Genomic DNA, 19264 nt, shown 5'->3' with positions numbered 1-19264 from the left:
TCACACACACAACTCAGAGCAATGATCATGAGCATTAGAATCTAGCTTAATCGATGAATCTGTGCATCTTTACAGATATACCGAATTAAATTAGTTGGTCAGTGAGCATATTGGGTGTAGTGTTTGTCTTTGCAAGGCGCGTAAAAACGCGCAGCTCTGATTTGTCGCTGCTGCACTCCTTCCAATAGTCGAGCCACCAACGAAATGTACCCTACTAGTAATGGCAGAACTCCACGACTCCAGGAAGTGGCCCCGAAGCTTGCCATAACGTAAGGGGCCATGAGCAATTACAGCCAACGTGAGTTGAGCGTGGACAATTAGACCCAAGCCGAAACATTACATGTAAAAAAGAATGTTTAAATTTGTTTTTTATAATAGAATATAGTATTGTCATCAGTATGACATAAGTATACCAAGTTTGCAGTCAATACCACATTGGGAAGTGGGTAAATTTTGAGTTACAAGATTTGAGGATACGACAACAACAACAGACAGTGAGTTAATAGAAAGCGTGTAATAATAAAATAGCAGCACGTGAAGCTGAAAACAACAACGACATTGCCTTCCAAGAACAATCTAAAGTCACAAAGGTGGCAAAGTGATGACGTATAATTGGAGATACAGATCGCCACCCACCCCTTTGTGTTGCCGTGCCGGCCTTAATAGGTGCTCGCTAACAGCACTTGCTCCTACAGTCTGTTAAGGCTATACGGGGATCTTTGTCTTTATCTATGTAAGTTGGCACAGTAGGGGGCACAGGTGGTGCATCGGCCAGTCATCTCAGTCAGTCGACCCATGGCACATGCTGGGTCTGCCCCTTGACCTCCTGCCAACGGGCGTTCGGCACTTCACGTGGTAGCCTCAACGTGCACATAGCCTGGTACAAGCGCCGTGGTGACGTCACCGCCACTTAGTGGCGAATGGCTGTTGTTGTTGTAGGGAGTGGTAGTGTAGCGTTTAGTGCACTGCGCTATGAACCCGGTTCCCGCTCATGGCCAACACCAGTGACGATTATATGAACCGGTCCTGAGCCTCCCCTAGGTCGACTCAGCCTCAAATGAGTACCTGGTGCGATGTGTAAACATCGCGACTAGGGAGACAAAGGCGGCCGGGCGTGGTGCTGGCTACCCACCCTCTCGTATACAGATCCGGCCTTCATAGGTGCTCGCTAACAGCACTTTCCCCAACAGTCTGTTCAGGCTATACGGGGGATCTTTGTCTTGTGTATGTATGTGTGTATTCACATGCATTGGGACTCTTGAAATGTTCAGTTCTGTAACGAATTTGGGAAAAAAAGGCTCTTCTTATTATTATTTTAGTATCCGACCCCCCTGCCCTAACACAACAAAAAGCTATGCTAGGGAGCGTGTCGCTGATTAATGAACTACTCCGGTTTAAAATATGACTGATATTTAAAAATGCATAAAAGCAGGCTGATACTTGTCTCGCAGTCCCTCCGAGGTTCATGCGTGGGTGGGTGAAGGAAATGTTCATCTAATCTTTTCCCTGACCTTGAAACTAAAAATTTGCAAGAACATCTTGGGAAGAATGTGTGTACATAGGTGTGCAAAGCGAGTGTACGCAAGCCAGTGTTGCGTGCGTGCGTGTGTCCCTAGGGCGCCGGTGGCATGATGGTTCGCATGCTGCACAACGAACGTAAACAAGCCTCGGTGTTCAATCCCATGCCGCGGTCAACATTGGTGCAGAGTTATATTTTGAATCGTTCCCGGGCCTACCCTAAATTGAACTCGGCCTTCAAATGAGTACCCGGGTGTGGTACACAAACTTCGGCACGGCGGAGACCAAGGTGGCCGAGCGTGGTGCGGACTCCGCTACCCCCCTCTCGTGTGCAAGTTGCAGGTCTACAAAGGCGCTCGCTTAAAGCAATTGCCCCCAACGGTCCATGTAGGCGACACAGAGGATCTGTGTGTGGCCTTGCTTGTAGCGAGTCGCTGTAATGCCCAAACCATCAAACAACGCATCAACGGCGAGGTGCGCCATCGCTGCAATCCGTACAGCGTCTACTGCCACCTTGGATTGGATGAAGGACCTTCACATGCAGCTATAACATCTGTACAAACCGTTGCTTACATGCCATACGAAAGAAGAATAATTCCAATGAACGTGGGCTATTGTCCTGTAAATCTGCTCTATCACCCTCACCAGCTTAATGCAAGTCTACACGTCCCTATCGTTAATCGTCTTTGTCGGTGCTCATTTGTCAGTCCTGAGCTGGAAGAGAAGGTTAAACTCCGTATTAATATGGCATCGAGCCAGACGATGAAGATGACAAGCACTGCCTTAGCAAGTGCTGCTCGTGTAAAATTAGAGACGAGATGACAGGGCTGAGCACAGCCTGGATAGGATTTGAACTCATGATCTCGCAACCAGCTGCCGGTTGCTATACCCACTGAGCGGGGGCGCTGCGGTGGTGAGATGTTAACTACCTCGCCTGGTATTCAGCAGGTCATGGGTTTAATCCCGACCCTGACGCCTGCATATTTGTAGTTTGCGTGTTCGTGTGTATTTTTCTCCAGGTCCTCCGGTATTCTCTCTCCACATTAGAAACATGTGTTCAGACTATTTGATTGCTCTAAATTTCCACATGATAAGCCCACTTCGTTGAGCTATCATTTGTGGGCAGGTCACTTCTGAAAAAGCTATAAGTGGGCCTTACCTGTTTAAATAAAAATCGTTTCGTTTTAGTTTAATATCCCGGGCAGTTTAACGCAACCGAAGGCAAATCGCCTGACCACCATTGCCGCCTTTCAAGATTGACGTCACCTATCCCAATAACACAGAGGGTTCAGAAACTCACGTTTCAGCTGTATATTCGACAGGTCAAAGAGACTCGCCGCGGAGACACCAACACCGTGCGATCACATCCCATTTACAATCGCGCTCCATTGTCTTGTGTGCCCTTACGTCAGACCCATCATCAGTGTACCTGCGCAAAGAGGTGCTCCAGGCATCCCTGCAGCCTCTCGTGTCGGTCCATGGCCAGGCTCAGGGTGTCGGGCGACTCCTCACCTGGTGACAGAAAGAAAGCAGAATGGGATTGAGAAAGACAAGCCAGTATCAGCTTCTCCTATGGAGAGGGTGAAACTTTACAATACAATCCTGCATAAAATTGCATTATATGAATAACCTAAAGCCCTAAAGGATTTGCACGGTCAAAATTATTATTTCACGGAGGTCAAAGGTTATAAGTAATCGATTTTGAATTATCAATAACAAATATCCCTGTTTCCTTCCGGTCGAGATGATCCCTTAATTGACTCTGCATGATGAAAATTACCCAATTCGTGTGACTGACTCACAGATTATCTATTTTACAATGTATATCTAATGATCTATTTTACAATGTATATCATTTGTATATAATTATAAACTCTTGCTGAGAAATGTTTGCTTGATTCTTGAAGGCGTTTAAGGAATCTCCTGACAGGGTTACAATTGTCATTATTCTCTGGACTTTCGCTGACATCAGTAGCCCAAATGTTTACTGTCATACCACCTATTCATATATCCTTCATTGTTATCATGTTGTGTCTCTGTTGTGTTCTCGTAGCATTATTGACATTAATGTGGTTTACGATGTTAAGCGTTTTGAGATGTAATTCACGCGAAATTACACTTTTTAAAATAAATGCATTACGATCATTATTAATCAGATAAAAAAAATTACAAGTACACGGATAGGCAAGTAACCGATTTTTACGCGATAAAATGTTAAAATTTAAAATCATTATAAATAATAAGACGCGTGGGTAATGCTAGAGAAATATGCGCTTAAAATATTTAACATACGTTCGTACAAATTGGTGGGGCTTAAAAGCATCCGAAAGGTCTGAATGCGTAATGATGGCATCAGCGTGGGAAGTAGAAATCTGAAGCGATCTCTCTTCACATGCCAGCCAGCACCACAATCACGTCACAGAAATCTCAATCACTTGACTTGGAAATATGCAAACAAATAACAACTCCTGGAAAACGTTCAAAGCATGAATGCCAAATCTCGATAATCTGCCGTTTATGTTTCTCCAGCGGACCACCGTCGCACATACTCCCAGGTGAAATGTATCAGGAAGTGGATTGGGCTGATGTGGCCATGAGGCTCACAGAGCCCATAAGGTCCGTTGCAAGGGCACTGAACTGGCACAACTGAAATCGTGGGCTTCAAAGTCAGGCAGCCACCCACGATCACACCACATTCTCAAATGTAGAATACATTGGTGGTCTCAGCCCATTCAATAATAAGTGTACAAAAAACACATTGTGCGCTTTTGACTTCATTTAATTGGGGTTTTTAGCCAGTTTGGGCGGTCATTAAATTGATGCATTTCACATACCCAAGCTTCCTTTGAAAAAAAATACGTGATTCATTGCAAGTGCTGCCATCTGGGTTAGACAGGAACCATCAAGGAGACGCAAAAAGGCATTATTGTGATGTTGTCATCATCATTATCTGCTATCGTTCCCTGATGAACATCTCATCAAGGTATGATACCAGCAGAGAAGTTTATGCCATTGCAATGTGACCTGATGTGGGTGAGGTTTGTACAGACAGCCCTTTGTTAAAACCCCGCTGGATGAGGGCCTACCAACAGCGTGGCGGGTCATGTTGGTTTATCACCACGCTTGACCGATCTGGTCAGAGTGGGTTGGTGCGGTGGGGTGCGTAGATGGGAAAGCATAGAAGTACGGTCCAACAGTGGATTTACTACACTGCCCTCTGCTGTATCCCCGCAGCCGTGAACCACCTTTCTGTGCATGGTGGTCCCCATACAAGCAATATCTAGGCTCTCCCCTCCTTCGCTACCGAGATCTGATGAGATTAGGGCCATTTGGCAGTAGGTGGATCGTATAATTCAGCTATAATTGGTGACCAAAAGGAAGTAACTGGAGCTATGCACTTTCAAATCGAGATTGAAAACTATATTTTTTAGAACTGCTTTTTGTGTTTAGTTTGTTCTACTTCCCCCGGCACCTCCAATTTGCACGGTTGGCTACGTACGATGCGAAAGAAGTTCAACATACATACAAACGTACAACAGGGGAGTGTGAAAGCGGTAGGAACAGCCACCTGTGATCAGGGCCATGTGATTGAGCTCAGTGAGTGTGCGGTTGACAGGGTCTCGGGTGCACGCGCGCCGCGTCTCACCGGAGTCGACATCGTCGCTGAGCAGAGACGAGCATCGCTGACTGCCGCAGTAGCTCGTGAGTGACATCACAGAGTTACGGTGGCTCGGGCAGTCGCTGCACAGCAAAGACAACCAAAAAACCCTCAATTAATTTCAAATATTGCTGATTTTTTTTTATCAAGGTTTATAACTGTGTCAGCAGACATTGCAGTCTCAAGATCACAATCATCATTATCATCACAATCATCGTTATCATCACAATCATCATTATCATCACAATCATCGTTATCATCACAATCATCATTATCATCACAATCATCATTATCATCACAATCATCATTATCATCACAATCATCGTTATCATCACAATCGTTTGGCTGAACTTCCCTAACTCTCCCTAAGGACTTGTAATCCTACAGTCGAACAACCCACGGGTAGAACATCACACTACGGAATGTTTCATGATTTTCTACTTCAAAGTGGACGGGACACTCTGAAATTAATCGTCAGCATTATTCATGGTGGCAGAGTGTTAACGACTATCAGCCATGATCTGTCAACTGCTGGATGAAGACCCCCCATGGCCATCGCCACCTTTCACAAGCTTGCGATGCTGCAATCCACCTCACTCCTGCATTGCCATCTGATCTCATTGCGACATCTCTGCAGTGACCATTGCCTTAGGCATGTTCTCTCCTCTGACTGCCATTCCATCACGATTTCTCACCCATCAGCCATCATCATCATCATCCCTTCTAGCGATTTAGTTCTCGCCAAGCCCACCAACTTCCTTCAACGGTTAACGTGAAGTCTCGGATTTGCACTCGTTCATCTATCCACACACCTAGCACCTGCACACGTGATTATCGTAAATTGTCATCGTCGAATGTGAAGCGTCTATCGTGAGCGCACACATTAGTTCCCGTCGATAACCAGTCGCAAAGCTTTATTCTTTGGTTCTTTCGGTAAAGTCACGTATAAAGATAAAATAATAAATTAAATAATAGCATACGACGTTTTGATTGCAACACAAGCAATCATCATCAGGTATAATGAAATAGTAACATAAAATCTAACCAGAAAACTGTAGACAGACATATAAGCAGACAGATATCACCAAGATACATAGAGAGAGCAACACAGGTACAGAGAGGGGGGATCGTCTCTGTGGGGTGGCCTTAAGCTCCAAAATTAAGATAGTCGCAAAGCTGCATGTCCATATTGGCAGCCTCTCTCGTCATGCCGACGGCGCTCCGTCTCTCAGGCCCGCACGCCAGGGGGGCCGTCGCCCACCCCCCCCCACACCCCCCTCACCTGTAGGAGTCACGGTTGCTCGTGGCCGTGTCGTGGCCCGAGTCCTCCTGCTCCTCCTTGAGCACCTCGAAGCTGACCTTGCGCGGCCGCTCCGCGTCGCCCTTTCCTCCGTCCCCGTCTCCGCCGGCGGCCACCTCCAACCCCCCCGGGTCCCGCCTCTCGCCGCCGCCGCCGCACGTGGCCGCCCCTTCTGCGGCGGCCACCGCCGCTTTGCCGGGCCCCGCGTCCCCGTTGCACCGGACCTCCGCGCACGACGCCGAGGTCGTCGCCCTGGCGGCGTCGCCGCCCGCGTCTCCGTTGGCGGAGGGCCGAGGCTCCCTCTCGCCGTGGCCGTTGGAGAGGCCTCGCTCTCGCGTCCTCTCCACCGCGTCGGCGGCCTCGCCGTTCTCCATGAGCGCGGCGAGGAAACTGCGTGCGGCAATGGCAAAAGGGGGAAGCGGGAGACGCGAGGTGAGGTGCGTTCGCACCGGGCGGGTCCGCCCGTGCTGTTAGGGGCTCTTTGGAACTCTGGCTACGTCTTGGCGACGTTCACAACGAAATGTCATCGGGGTCTCAAAGGTGCCCCTTATTCTGACTCTTGAGCCTCGGACATCGATATCGAGCCTTGAGAATCCTATGGCTGTCACTCTCGCTCTGTTCTGCCTGTCCAGCATCAAAACTGAACCCTAATAATCATAAAGGTGCAGTTTATTGGCTCTCTGAAAAGGGTGAGCCTCGCACATGCACAGTTATTGAAACAAATCCTGAGGATTGCTTTGACTGGCTCGAACAACACACAAATTTGCGAATCTCAAGGTGCCTTAAGCTTAGTTGTCGGTGTGCTATTGTGTCATTTTGTGTGTACACAACTACTAGTCACGTGTTCTTACCCGATTAGATTACAAACGATCGATCTTCAACATTAAACCAACTGTGTTGCCAGCGCGATGAAGTGACATCAAAACACCCCCTGTGCTTCAAAATATACATGGCAAAATGCATTTCTTGGTTGATTGAAGAGCAACACCTGCAACACCATATATTTATTGGGGTGGTTTGCTATCCGCCGCTAACACTCGTATTTTTATCCACGTAAAACGATTAAACCATGACATTTTAATGTCTTTTATTTTACCAGGTAAGGCCCAATTAGCGATATAGCTATTTTTTCAAAAGTGACCTGTGATAGCTCAACGAAGTTGGCTTATCACGTGCAAAAGTTTAGCAGCCAAATACCCTCACAGCATGTTTTGTAAATGTGGAGGGGAAAACTGGAGGAACCACATGACCACGGGGGGAGAGAGACATGCAAACTCCAACTATTACAGGCGTCGGGGTCGGGATCAAACCCAGGACCTCCTGTATACCAGGCGAGCTAGTTAACATTTCGCCACCGCAGCGCTTGAGGGTGACTACACCTGCCCACAATATCTGGCCATACAGTGGCAGTGCTTTGCCTGATGCGCTCATGGTGCTGACGAACACCGGTGAAGTTGAAACCAGTCCTGTTTAATGAACAAGGAGAAAAGAATTAGACCCTTGGGCTAATGAATTCAACTGTATTTTATTTTCAACGATTGAGCAAACCACCATTATCCAATCAGAGAGAATGTTGGTGCTATTACATATTTGATTGAGCAATGTATGCATTCTGCCTGCTATCTCGAAATATCGCTGCATTCTGCCTGCTATCTCGAAATATGGCTGAAGCGATGGCGTAGCGGATGTTGGCTCAGTGCGCTATCAACCCGGCAACCTGCGTCCAATTTCCGGCGACAGCCAACATCAGCGGCATCCCCCTCGAGCGTTCAGTTTATGTGACTTGTTACAAGGATGATGGTCCCGTTTAGCCAATTGCCTTGCTATTCTACACGGGGGGTCTGTGGTGCGTGAGTGCAGCAGCAACAACGACGTTGCACAACCAACAAAAACGAGGTATTTTACGGTCAGAAAAACGAAACACACAAAAAATTTGAACAAACAAAAAATCCTTCACCAAACCACATTGACCAGAGTAGAGAATCTTGGATAAACATCCTCCGCTGGCTGAACATTACGATCATTACAAAAACATTTTTTGAGAAATTACAAGAATAATACCACATTCCTGTTTGCTTGACAATGGATGTCCAAGGCTCTTCTACATGCATACGACTCTTCAGAAGAAATTTATTCAGAAAATGCATCCGAGCTCAAGCATCGTTTCGCCCTGACTGCCAGAGCCGATGTTAATCACGCCGCACCGAGAAGCCGTTTTAGGCTGGGTCCACCTCGCGGAGACCCAGGCTCAGGTTTAAATACCAATTTCCAATCCAGTACACATCCGAGAAAGAAAAGCAGTTCAGCAGGATCGTAACACCGTGCGCAAACCACAACAACAATCGCCTCCTCCACCCTCGTCCCTCGAAGCCCCACCTCTGCACTTGCGCCGAGCCCCTGTGAATCTCGCGCATCACCCCCTCGATCTTGGCCAGCAGCTGCGTCCAGGCGTCCCTCGTGGGAGCGCCCACATCTCTCGCCCCGTGGGGGGTCCTGCTGCTGCTGCTGCTGGTGGTGGTGGCGCCGCCAGACCCCGGGCCGTCCCCGGCGCTGGGCCCGGCTCCAGAGGGAGAGTGGCCCCAGGGAGCGCCCATGGTACCCACGCAGTGCTGCACGTACACCATGGGGCTGAGCTTCCCGACCGCTGGGACACGGAGGAGATATGGGGACCACGCGGGGCCCACACGGGGACAACACGGGGACAACACGGGGAGAACGCGGGGACAACGCGGGGACAACACGGGGACAATACGGGGACATCACGGGGAGAACGCGGAGACAACACGGGGACAATACGTGAACAACACGGGGACAACACGGGAACATCACGGGGACATCACGGGGACAACACGGGGACAACACGGGGACAACACGGGGACAACACGGGAACAACACGAGGACATCACGGGGACAACACGGAGACAACATGGGAACCACATGTGAGTTTCCACTGGACACTCTGGTTTCCTCCCCCATGTATAAACGCTCATCGCCAATTGGCTGAAAACATCTTACGATATTACTCTTTGGTTCTTTCGGTAAAGTCACGTAGAAAGAGGCAACATATATCTTACGATATCTTACAATATATGTTGCCTCCAATGTGTCGCGGGGTTGTGCACCCATTGTCAAACGCAGTTTTCATGAACGAAGCTGTCATGCATATAAAAAAAAATTACACGTAAGTAAACGCTGTTTGTAAAGGAAAAATAAAAGTGGCGCACGCAAATACCTTGCTCCCCGCCCTCCCCGCTCAGGTGGGCAGCGGCGGCCGCGAGCGCGTCGGGGTCGATGCGGCTCTTTGGCCGTTCCGTTCGCACCCCGAGCGAGGAGCCGAGCACGGTAGAGTCGCGCGGGTACGACACCTCCAGCACGTTCAGGTGGCAGTTGGTGGGGCAGAAGTCGCTGCCGTGGAGGCTGGGCGTCCGCGGCTTGGCCTGCTTGAACGTGGGCCAGGCTTTGTTGCGTAGCGTGCGGGCGAACTGCAGTACGCGTACGCACACACACACACACACGCATGAGCACGCACGCGCAGAATAGAAATCCGTCGGGGGCACCTACAAGTGGGCGCTGTGGCCAGATGTTGTGGGCAGGTGTAGCCACCCCTCAAGCGCCACGGTGGCGAGATGTTAATAACCTCATCTGTTTGTAAAAGGAGGTTGTGGGTTCGATCCAGACCCTGACGACTGCATACTTGGAGTTTGCTTGTCTCTCCCCGTAGTCGCGTGGAATTTTCTCGGGCTCCTCCGGTTTTTCGCCTCCACATTTCTAAACGTGGGTTCAGAGTATTTGGCTGCGATACATTTCCACGTGATAAGCCCACTTCGTTGAGCTATTATTTGTGGTCAGGTCCCTTCTGAAAAAAGAGCTACACTTCAGTGAGCCTTCCCTGGTAAAATATACATTTTAATTTCGTTAGAAAAGGTCCAAGTTCAATGTCCATTCGGCTCGGAAGTTAACACCGCTCTTCGTTCCTCCTATATTTGGCGAAGTGGCTTAGCAGCACGCAATCGGAAGGTTACGAGTTCGAATTCTGGTTGAGATTTGACTCAGCTCATCATCCCTCTGGGGTCTAATAAAATGTTAAGCTTCTATTGCACCGTACGTAGTCAACTGTGCTTAGCAGAGGTGCAGAGGAAGGACAACAAGCTAAATTCAAAAAAAGCAGTGAGAGAAATGAGTTTACAATCTATATATATAAAATCGTTCATGTCTGTCTGTCTGTGTGTGTGTGTGTGGACTTTGGCCCATACGCACTTTCATTGGACGGCGGTTGCCCCTGGCAACGGCTAGCCACGCCTTCGCCGCTTTCATTGGACCTGGCAACGGCTAGCCACGCCTTCGCCAAGGGCTGCAGTTTCATTGGACGGCGGTTGCCCCTGCCAACGGCTAGCCACGCCTTCGCCACTTTCATAAGCTCCGTATTTAATTAAATAATAGCCATTACACAGTATTGTTGGAGCGCTAGGGGGGGGGGAAGGAACGCCACCCGTACCCTGCCTCTTCCAAGCCGACAATTTTAGGCGAGGCCGCAGGCTTTGCACGCTACTAGGCCTCGACACCCACAACGCCACTCTGAGGTAAATTCATCAAAGTTTTTCCTACTCTTCACTACACCCCCACCACAATGTGTGCTATTAATATTACTTTTAAACCCAACGCGCCAACAATCGATTACTTTAATGTTCACTGTACAAATAGTCATTAAGCTGGGTGAGCGTACTGCCAGTCTATCATGTACACTGTAGCCTGCTTATTAAGCTCGGTGAGCGTACTGCCACTCTATCATGTACACTCTAGCCTGCTTATGAAGCTGAGTGCGTGTACTGGCAGTCTATAATGTGGACTCTTGCCTGGTTATTATAATCGATTCTTTATATGTTCTTTGTACAAACAGTCATTAAGCTGCTTGAGCGACCCCAGTTCGATTCCAACTCACGCCCACCACCGCTGACGATTATTTGAAACGGACCTGGCCCTCCCCTAGGTCCACTCAGCCTCAAAAGCGTAACTGCTGTCGTGTGTGAACATCGTCACTGGGGAGACAAAGGCGGCGGGGCATCGTGGATCCAAGTCCCGGGCGAAGCCGGGTCATGTGTATGTGTGTTTGTGTTTATGTGTATGTCTGTGTGTCTCTATGTATGTGTGTATGTACCTCCTACCTCCTCGCGGTGCCGGACGGGCAACACTGTCGTGGACATTGCTGTGGGGGGAGGGCCAATGCCCATTGGCCTCTCCCCTCATGGCGTCTGTGACCACCACAGTGGCTAAACGGGGGCTCTGGACGGGTGTGAGGGGCTGGTAACCCCTCCACCTTCAATTCATTACCACTAAACCACGAATTAAACATAAACCTGTAACAAATAAGCTTGTGCCGGAGGCCCCGGGGGGTCAGGCTTTTATGACGTCTCCTGGCCAAACCCCATTTGGCGGAGCCAGGAGATTGAATTTTCACCCTCGGGGCTCCTCCAGAAACAACAAAAAACCATTGCGGATGGCCACGTGGAATGTTCGAACGCTCACTGCGGAGGAGAGGCTGCCACTCCTCTGTCGGGAGCTGGACCGGTACCGCCTGGATCTCTGTGGCATTCAGGAGGTCCGGTGGACCGGTTCTGGCTCCTGCCACCATGAGGGGTGGACAGTCCTCTACTCGGGGCAGGAGACTGCCAAACAACAGGGTGTGGCTCTTCTTCTGAACAAAAGAATGAAGGGGGCGTGGGAGCGTGGCGGTGAGGTGTGGGAAGCTGTAAGCCCCAGGATACTTTGGGCTCGCCTTCCCATCAACCAGAGGCGAGGAGTGGTGATCGTGGTTACTTATGCCCCCACCGAAGACGAACATCCGTGGAGGGATGCAAGCAAAGCCGATGAGTCAGACGCTTTCTATGACCTCCTGTCACAGGTGCTGGCTAAAGTGGCCACTCGGGACAGAGTCATCTTGTTGGGTGACTTCAATGCCCGAGTTGGTCATGATGCTGACACCTGGTCTGGAGTGATTGGAAGGCATGGGCCAGATCAGCTCAATAATAACGGTAGGAGGCTGCTAGATTTTTGTGCAGCCCATGGGCTTGTAATTACCAACACGCTCTTCCGGCATCGGCGCATCCACACAACATCATGGATACATGCCGGGTCCAAGCAAGAACATCTGCTGGACTACATAGTGACGGACCAGCGGATGCGAACCCATGTCCTTGACACCAGGACCTACCGTGGAGCTGATCTGTCCTCTGACCATCGACTAGTCATCTGTAAGATGCGCCTGCCTTTCTTCCACTCCGGTGGTGGGTGTACACCCAGGATCCCATTCCAACCAAAAGTGGCCTGGTCTCAGTTAGCTGATGAAAGTTGCAAGCGAGAATTTCATCATCGCTTGCAGCTGGGGTTGGCATCGTCCCCCACTCCACCTGATGTCGAGGGTAAATGGGCGAGGTTTAAGACTGTGACTCATGCAGCTGCAATGGCTGCTTTGGGTACGCGGTCCAGACCTCCCCAGAAACCCTGGCTGACAGAGGAGGTGTTCAGGTTAATTGAGAAAAAGCGACAGGCCCACTCTCATCGCCTACAGCATCCCACGTCAGAGAATGAGGAGGTTTACCGCAGCCTTCGCTCGGAAGTTCGGAGAGCCGTAAGGCGTTGTAAGGATGGGTAGTGGTCGCGGGTTGCTGAGGAGATGGAGTCTGCCTCAGTGGCCCGTGATCACAAATCACTATTTAACTCCATCAAAAAAGTAACCTGCAGCGCCACACCTATTACCATCATTAGAGGAAAAAACGGTGATCCAATCTCCGACCCCCAGGAACAGGTTTGCAGATTTTCTGAGCATTTCTGTGAGGTCCTGGGGGAGGGAAATTCTCTCAGCCAGGAAAACATCATGGCACAAAGTGGGGATAACCCTGCTGAGGCTGCGGTGCCTCAAATATTGGAAGAGGTCACCCCCTGTGAGTGGCTGGCTGAGGTTCCAGCTGTTGAGGAAGTACTGAGGACGATCCGGAGTCTGAGACCAGGGAAGGCACCGGGCAGAGATGATCTCCCAAGCGAAATGCTGAGGGAGGGTGGCGTTTGTGCACAGACTGCCCTATATGACATCATAACAACAGTCTGGACCACTGGACGGGTTCCGCAGGACTGGAAGGATGCCCTGGTGGTCCCCCTCTTTAAGAAGGGGGACCGCACAGACTGTAACAACTACAGGGGCATCTCACTCCTCAGTGTGCCGGGTAAGGTCCTGGCAAGGATTATTCAACATCGCCTTGCTAGGCACGCTGAGGAGGGGCTTGCGGAGCCCCAATGCGGTTTCAGGAAAGGGCGGTCCTGCACAGATGCCATATTTTCTGTCCGTCTGCTACAGCAGAGGTGTAGGGAATTCCAAAAAGACCTACATCTCTGCTTTATTGACCTGGTCAAGGCCTATGATACCATCAGTAGGACTGGACTCTGGGTTATTCTTCGTGCTTTCGGAGTCCCTGACCCTCTGCTCACGATCATTAAGGACCTTCATGATGGTGAGCGGGCCCGGGTAAAACTACGTGGCCGGGAGTCGGAGCCTTTCCCTGTACACCTTGGGGTGCGACAGGGATGTCCTCTGGCTCCCACATTATTTAACATCTATTTTGACCGCGTAGTTCGTGAAGCCTTCAATAGCTGTACCGGGGGAATTTCCGTTTGGTACAGATATAATGGGAGGCTGATCGACGCCCGGGTGCGATCAAGGGATGGCTCCCTATTGGTCAACCACGTTATGTATGCCGATGATTTGGTAATAGCTGCTCATTCAGAAGAGGAGTTGGAGGCGCTGTTGCTGAGACTGGAGCGTGCCACTAAGAGGTGGGGCCTTACCATCAGCCCCACCAAAACCAAGCACCTGCCTGGGTATTTTGTACCATCGGACACTCCACCCCCACAACTCCCAATTGGTGATGGGGCAGTTGTGGAGAGAGTGGAGAGTTTCCCATACCTGGGCAGTATGCTTATGACCGGCTCCAGTCTATCAGCAGAGGTCTCACTCCGAATCAGTCGAGGGGCAATATCTTTTCATCGGTTGCGTAACGCTGTGTGGAAGCTACCTGGTCTGTCGCTCCGCACGAAGCTTCAGGTCTTCTCGGCCACGGTCATTCCCTCCCTTCTCTACGCTTGCGAGACGTGGACCCCCCTGGTGGAGCATCTTCGCCGGTTGGAAACATTTAGGCTGGCCTGCCTACGATCCATCCTGGGTTTAACCAGGCTGGATTGTGTGAGGAGCTCACAAATCCTTGAAAGATCTGGGCAAAGTCCCATCAGTGAGCTCCTCCGGCAGGCAAGGCTGCGTTGGCTGGGTCATGTAGCCCGCATGCCCAGCCACCGCATGCCTAAACAGCTTTTGTTTGGCCGGATCGAGGGGGCTAGACGGGCGCGGCACGGGCTGGAGAAGAGATGGAGTGATGTGGTACAGGAGGACGTGGAGCTGAGTGGACTTGCCGATGACTGGTACCAGCGGTGTCAAGATCGGCCTCAGTGGAGGAGGCTCGTGAAGGACGCTACTGGGCAGTTGGAGGCAGTCGCCCTCCAACAACAACGGAGGGCGGAGGAGCGACGCTCACAACAACGAGCGGAGCGCCGGGTGGCTAAAGCACAGCAAGTTGGCACAGTAGGGGGCACAGGTGGTGCATCAGCCAGTCATCTCGGTCATCTCGGTCAGTCGACCAGTGGCACCTGGGTCTGCCCCGTGACCTCCTGCCAGCGGGCTTTCGACACTTCACGTGGCCTCAAGGTGCACTTGGCCTGGCACAAGCATCGTGGTGACGTCACCGCCACTTAGTGGCGAATGGCGGTTGTTGTTGTTGTATGTATGTGTTTGTGTGTATGTGTGTGTGTATGTATGTGGGTTTTTTTTATGTCTTTATGTGTATGTCTGCGTGTCTCTATGTATGTGTGTATGTACGTGTGTGCATGTGTTTGTGTGTATGTATGTGTGTGTCTATGTATGTGTGTGTCTATGTATGTGTGTGTATGTGTGTGTATGTATGTGTGTTATATGTCTGTCTGTGTCTGCATGTATGTGTGTGTGTATTGTGTATGTGTTTGTGTGCATGTATGTGTGTGTTTGTGTGTATGTGTATGTCTGTGTGTATGTGTTTGTGTGTATGTGTGTGTATGTATGTGTGTGTATGTGTTTGTATGTGTTTGTGTGTTTACGCTCGCATTACACAAATGTGTTGCTGGTCTAAGGCGTTCCTCGCACAGCATTGCCGCTTTATTATTTCAGTCGTTTACTGCCTTACGCACCCTGAAAGTCGTGTGTGTCTGCAGCAAGCGCGTGTATGTGTACCTATGGACGCGCGCGCGTGTGTTGTGTAGGGGGAACGGTAGTGTAGTGCTTAGCGTGCTGTCTGTGTCTGTGTGTGTGTGTGTCTGTCTGTGTCTGTCTGTGTGTGTCTGCGTGTGTCTGTGTGTGTGTCTGTGTGTGTGCGTGTGTGGTGTGTGGGGAGCGGTAGTGTAGTGCTTAGCGTGCTGTCTGTGTGTCTGTGTGTGTGTGTGTCTGTCTGTGTCTGTCTGTGTCTGTCTGTGTGTGTCTGCGTGTGTCTGTGTGTGTGTCTGTGCGTGTGTGGTGTGTGAGGAGCGGTGGGTGTAGTGCTTAACGCTACGCTGCGCTAACAACCCGGCAAACCCAGTTCCATTCCCGCTCACGGCCACCACCGGTGACGATTATTTGAACCTCCCCTAGGTCCACTCAGCCTCAAACGAGTAACTGGTGTGGCGTATTAACATCAGCACTTGGGAGACAAAGGCGGCTGGGCGTGGTAGATCCAAGTCCCGGGCGAAGCCGGGTCATGTGTATGTGTTTATGTGTATGTCTGTGTGTCTGTATGCATGTGTGTATGTATGTGTGTGTATGTGTTTGTGTGTATGTCTGTGTGTGTATGTATGTCGGTTTTGCCGCCGTGGTGGATCCAAGTCCCGGGCGAAGCCGGGTCATGTGTATGTGTGTATGTGTTTATGTGTATGTCTGTGTGTCTGTATGCATGTGTGTATGTATCTGTGTGCATGTGTTTGTGTGTATGTATGTGTGTGTGTATGTATGTGGGTTTTTTTGTATGTGTTTATGTGTATGTCTGCGTGCCTGTGTAGGGGTTATTACGGGAGAAACGGCGGACAACAAACACAGGGCTGTCGGCACTCACATACACGGGTGGTCACACCGACGTCCGCATCAGTTATTGCCCACGCCCCAGCCCTCGGAGGCGATCCCTATAAAAGGTGGAACCCAAAGAGCTGGAGTTCAGTTCGACACGAAGCTGACCAGTGAAGATCCAAGACTCGGAGATTAGGCCCTGGGACTCCCCGGTCTCGCCGTCTTTATAAGGGCCGAGCCGGGTAAGCCAGTGGCGCGGCCCAGGAGCTTCCAGACCGCTGCCCTTGTCAGGGCAAGGCTGGTTAGCTGGTGCCGAGATCTGTGCTTGCCAGGGCCAGATCAGTCAGCCTCCCGTAGCCCAGTAGAGGAGGACTGGGGGACAGGACAGAGGGCTTAGTACTAGGGTGGGTTTCCCATAGTACGGGTGAAGGGGCCGATACCCCTTCAACTATTGTATCTGTCCCGGAGTTAATAAACAGTGTGTCTCAACTTCGACATCGTCTCCTCCGTTACTTACTACACCTGTATGTATGTGTGTATGTACGTCTGTGGATGTGTTTGTGTGTATGTATGTGTGTGTCTATGTATGTGTGTGTATGTGTTTCTGTGTTTGTATGTGTGTGTATGTATGTATGTGTGTTATGTGTCTGTCTGTGTGTCTGCATGTATGTGTGTGTGTATTGTGTATGTGTTTGTGTGTGTTTGTGTGTTTACGCTCGCATTACACAAATGTATAATGCGGGTCTAAGGCGTTCCTTACACAGCATTGCCGCTTTATTATTTCAGTCGTTTACTGCCGTATGCACCCTGAAAGTCGTGTGTCTGCAGCAAGCGCGTGTATGTGTACCTATGGACGCGCGCGCGTGTGTTGTGTAGGGAGAACGGTAGTGTAGTGCTTAGCGTGCTGCCTGTGTCTGTGTGTGTGTGTCTGTGTGTGTGTGTCTGTGTGTGTGTCTGTGTGTGTGTCTGTGTGTGTGCGTGTGTGGTGTGTGGGGAGCGGTAGTGTAGTGGTTAGCGTGCTGTCTGTGTGTGTGTTTCTGTCTGTGTGTGTCTGCGTGTGTCTGTGTGTGTGTCTGTGTGTGTGTCTGTGCGTGTGTGGTGTGTGAGGAGCGGTGGGTGTAGTGCTTAACGCTACGCTGCGCTACCAACCCGGCAAACCCAGTTCGATTCCCGCTCACGGCCACCACCGGTGACGATTATTTGAACCTCCCCTAGGTCGACTCTGCCTCAAACCAGTAACTTAACTACTGTAGCGTATTAACATCGCCACTGGGGAGACAAAGGCGGCCGGCCGTGGTAGATACAAGTCCCGGGCGAAGCCGGGTAGTACAGCTAGTCTATATATATAAAATCGTTCATGTCTGTCTGTGTGTGTGTGTGTGGACTTTGGCCCATACGCACTTTCATTGGACGGCGGTTGCCCCTGGCAACGGCTAGCCACGCCTTCGCCGCTTTCATTGGACCTGGCAACGGCTAGCCACGCCTTCGCCAAGGGCTGCAGTTTCATTGGACGGCGGTTGCCCCTGCCAACGGCTAGCCACGCCTTCGCCACTTTCATAAGCTCCGTATTTAATTAAATAATAGCCATTACACAGTATTGTTGGAGCGCTAGGGGGGGGGGGGGGAAGGAACGCCACCCGTACCCTGCCTCTTCCAAGCCGACAATTTTAGGCGAGGCCGCAGGCTTTGCACGCTACTAGGCCTCGACACCCACCACGCCACTCTGAGGTAAATTCATCAAAGTTTTTCCTACTCTTCACTACACCCCCACCACGATGTGTGCTATTAATATTACTTTTAAACCCAACGCGCCAACAATCGATTACTTTAATGTTCACTGTACAAATACTCATTAAGCTGGGTGAGCGTACTGCCAGTCTATCATGTACACTGTAGCCTGCTTATTAAGCTCGGTGAGCGTACTGCCACTCTATCATGTACACTCTAGCCTGCTTATGAAGCTGAGTGCGTGTACTGGCAGTCTATAATGTGGACTCTTGCCTGGTTATTATAATCGATTCTTTATATGTTCTTTGTACAAACAGTCATTAAGCTGCTTGAGCGACCCCAGTTCGATTCCAACTCACGCCCACCACCGCTGACGATTATTTGAAACGGACCTGGCCCTCCCCTAGGTCCACTCAGCCTCAAAAGCGTAACTGCTGTCGTGTGTGAACATCGTCACTGGGGAGACAAAGGTGGCGGGGCATCGTGGATCCAAGTCCCGGGCGAAGCCGGGTCATGTGTATGTGTGTTTGTGTTTATGTGTATGTCTGTGTGTCTCTATGTATGTGTGTATGTATGTGTATGTATGTGTTTGTGTGTATGTGTGTCTGTATGTATGTGGGTTTTTTTTTATGTCTTTATGTGTATGTCTGCGTGTCTCTATGTATGTGTGTATGTACGTGTGTGCATGTGTTTGTGTGTATGTATGTGTGTGTCTATGTATGTGTGTGTATGTGTGTGTATGTATGTGTGTTATGTGTCTGTCTGTGTCTGCATGTATGTGTGTGTGTATTGTGTATGTGTTTGTGTGCATGTATGTGTGTGTTTGTGTGTATGTGTATGTCTGTGTGTATGTGTTTGTGTGTATGTGTGTATGTATGTGTGTGTATGTGTTTGTATGTGTTTGTGTGTTTACGCTCGCATTACACAAATGTGTTGCTGGTCTAAGGCGTTC

The 19264-nt window shown here is 50.1% G+C and overlaps 1 protein-coding gene across 5 annotated transcripts in view; it reads right to left on the bottom strand.

Annotated features, from left to right (window-relative positions):
- The window catches only part of LOC133353250 (phosphatidylinositol 3,4,5-trisphosphate-dependent Rac exchanger 2 protein-like), a 220446-nt gene that overhangs the window by 55751 nt on the left and 145431 nt on the right, over nt 1–19264 (bottom strand). For all 5 annotated transcript variants that reach the window (XM_061569342.1, XM_061569344.1, XM_061569345.1 and 2 more), the window contains exons 25-29: nt 9709–9958; nt 8853–9120; nt 6459–6866; nt 5165–5259; nt 2948–3030 (exon numbers count right to left, since the gene is read on the bottom strand). In XM_061569342.1, coding sequence (XP_061425326.1) covers nt 2948–3030; nt 5165–5259; nt 6459–6866; nt 8853–9120; nt 9709–9958 — 1104 coding nt within the window. The remainder of the gene's footprint in view (nt 1–2947; nt 3031–5164; nt 5260–6458; nt 6867–8852; nt 9121–9708; nt 9959–19264) is intronic.

Source organism: Lethenteron reissneri, chromosome 43, assembly GCF_015708825.2.
Source record: "Lethenteron reissneri isolate LAM-NWPU_2019-01 chromosome 43, ASM1570882v1, whole genome shotgun sequence".
In the NCBI taxonomy this organism is placed as follows: Eukaryota; Metazoa; Chordata; class Hyperoartia; order Petromyzontiformes; family Petromyzontidae; genus Lethenteron; species Lethenteron reissneri.
The sequence above is the reverse complement of the archived record's forward strand: the minus strand, read 5'-3'. Positions and strand labels throughout refer to the sequence as shown.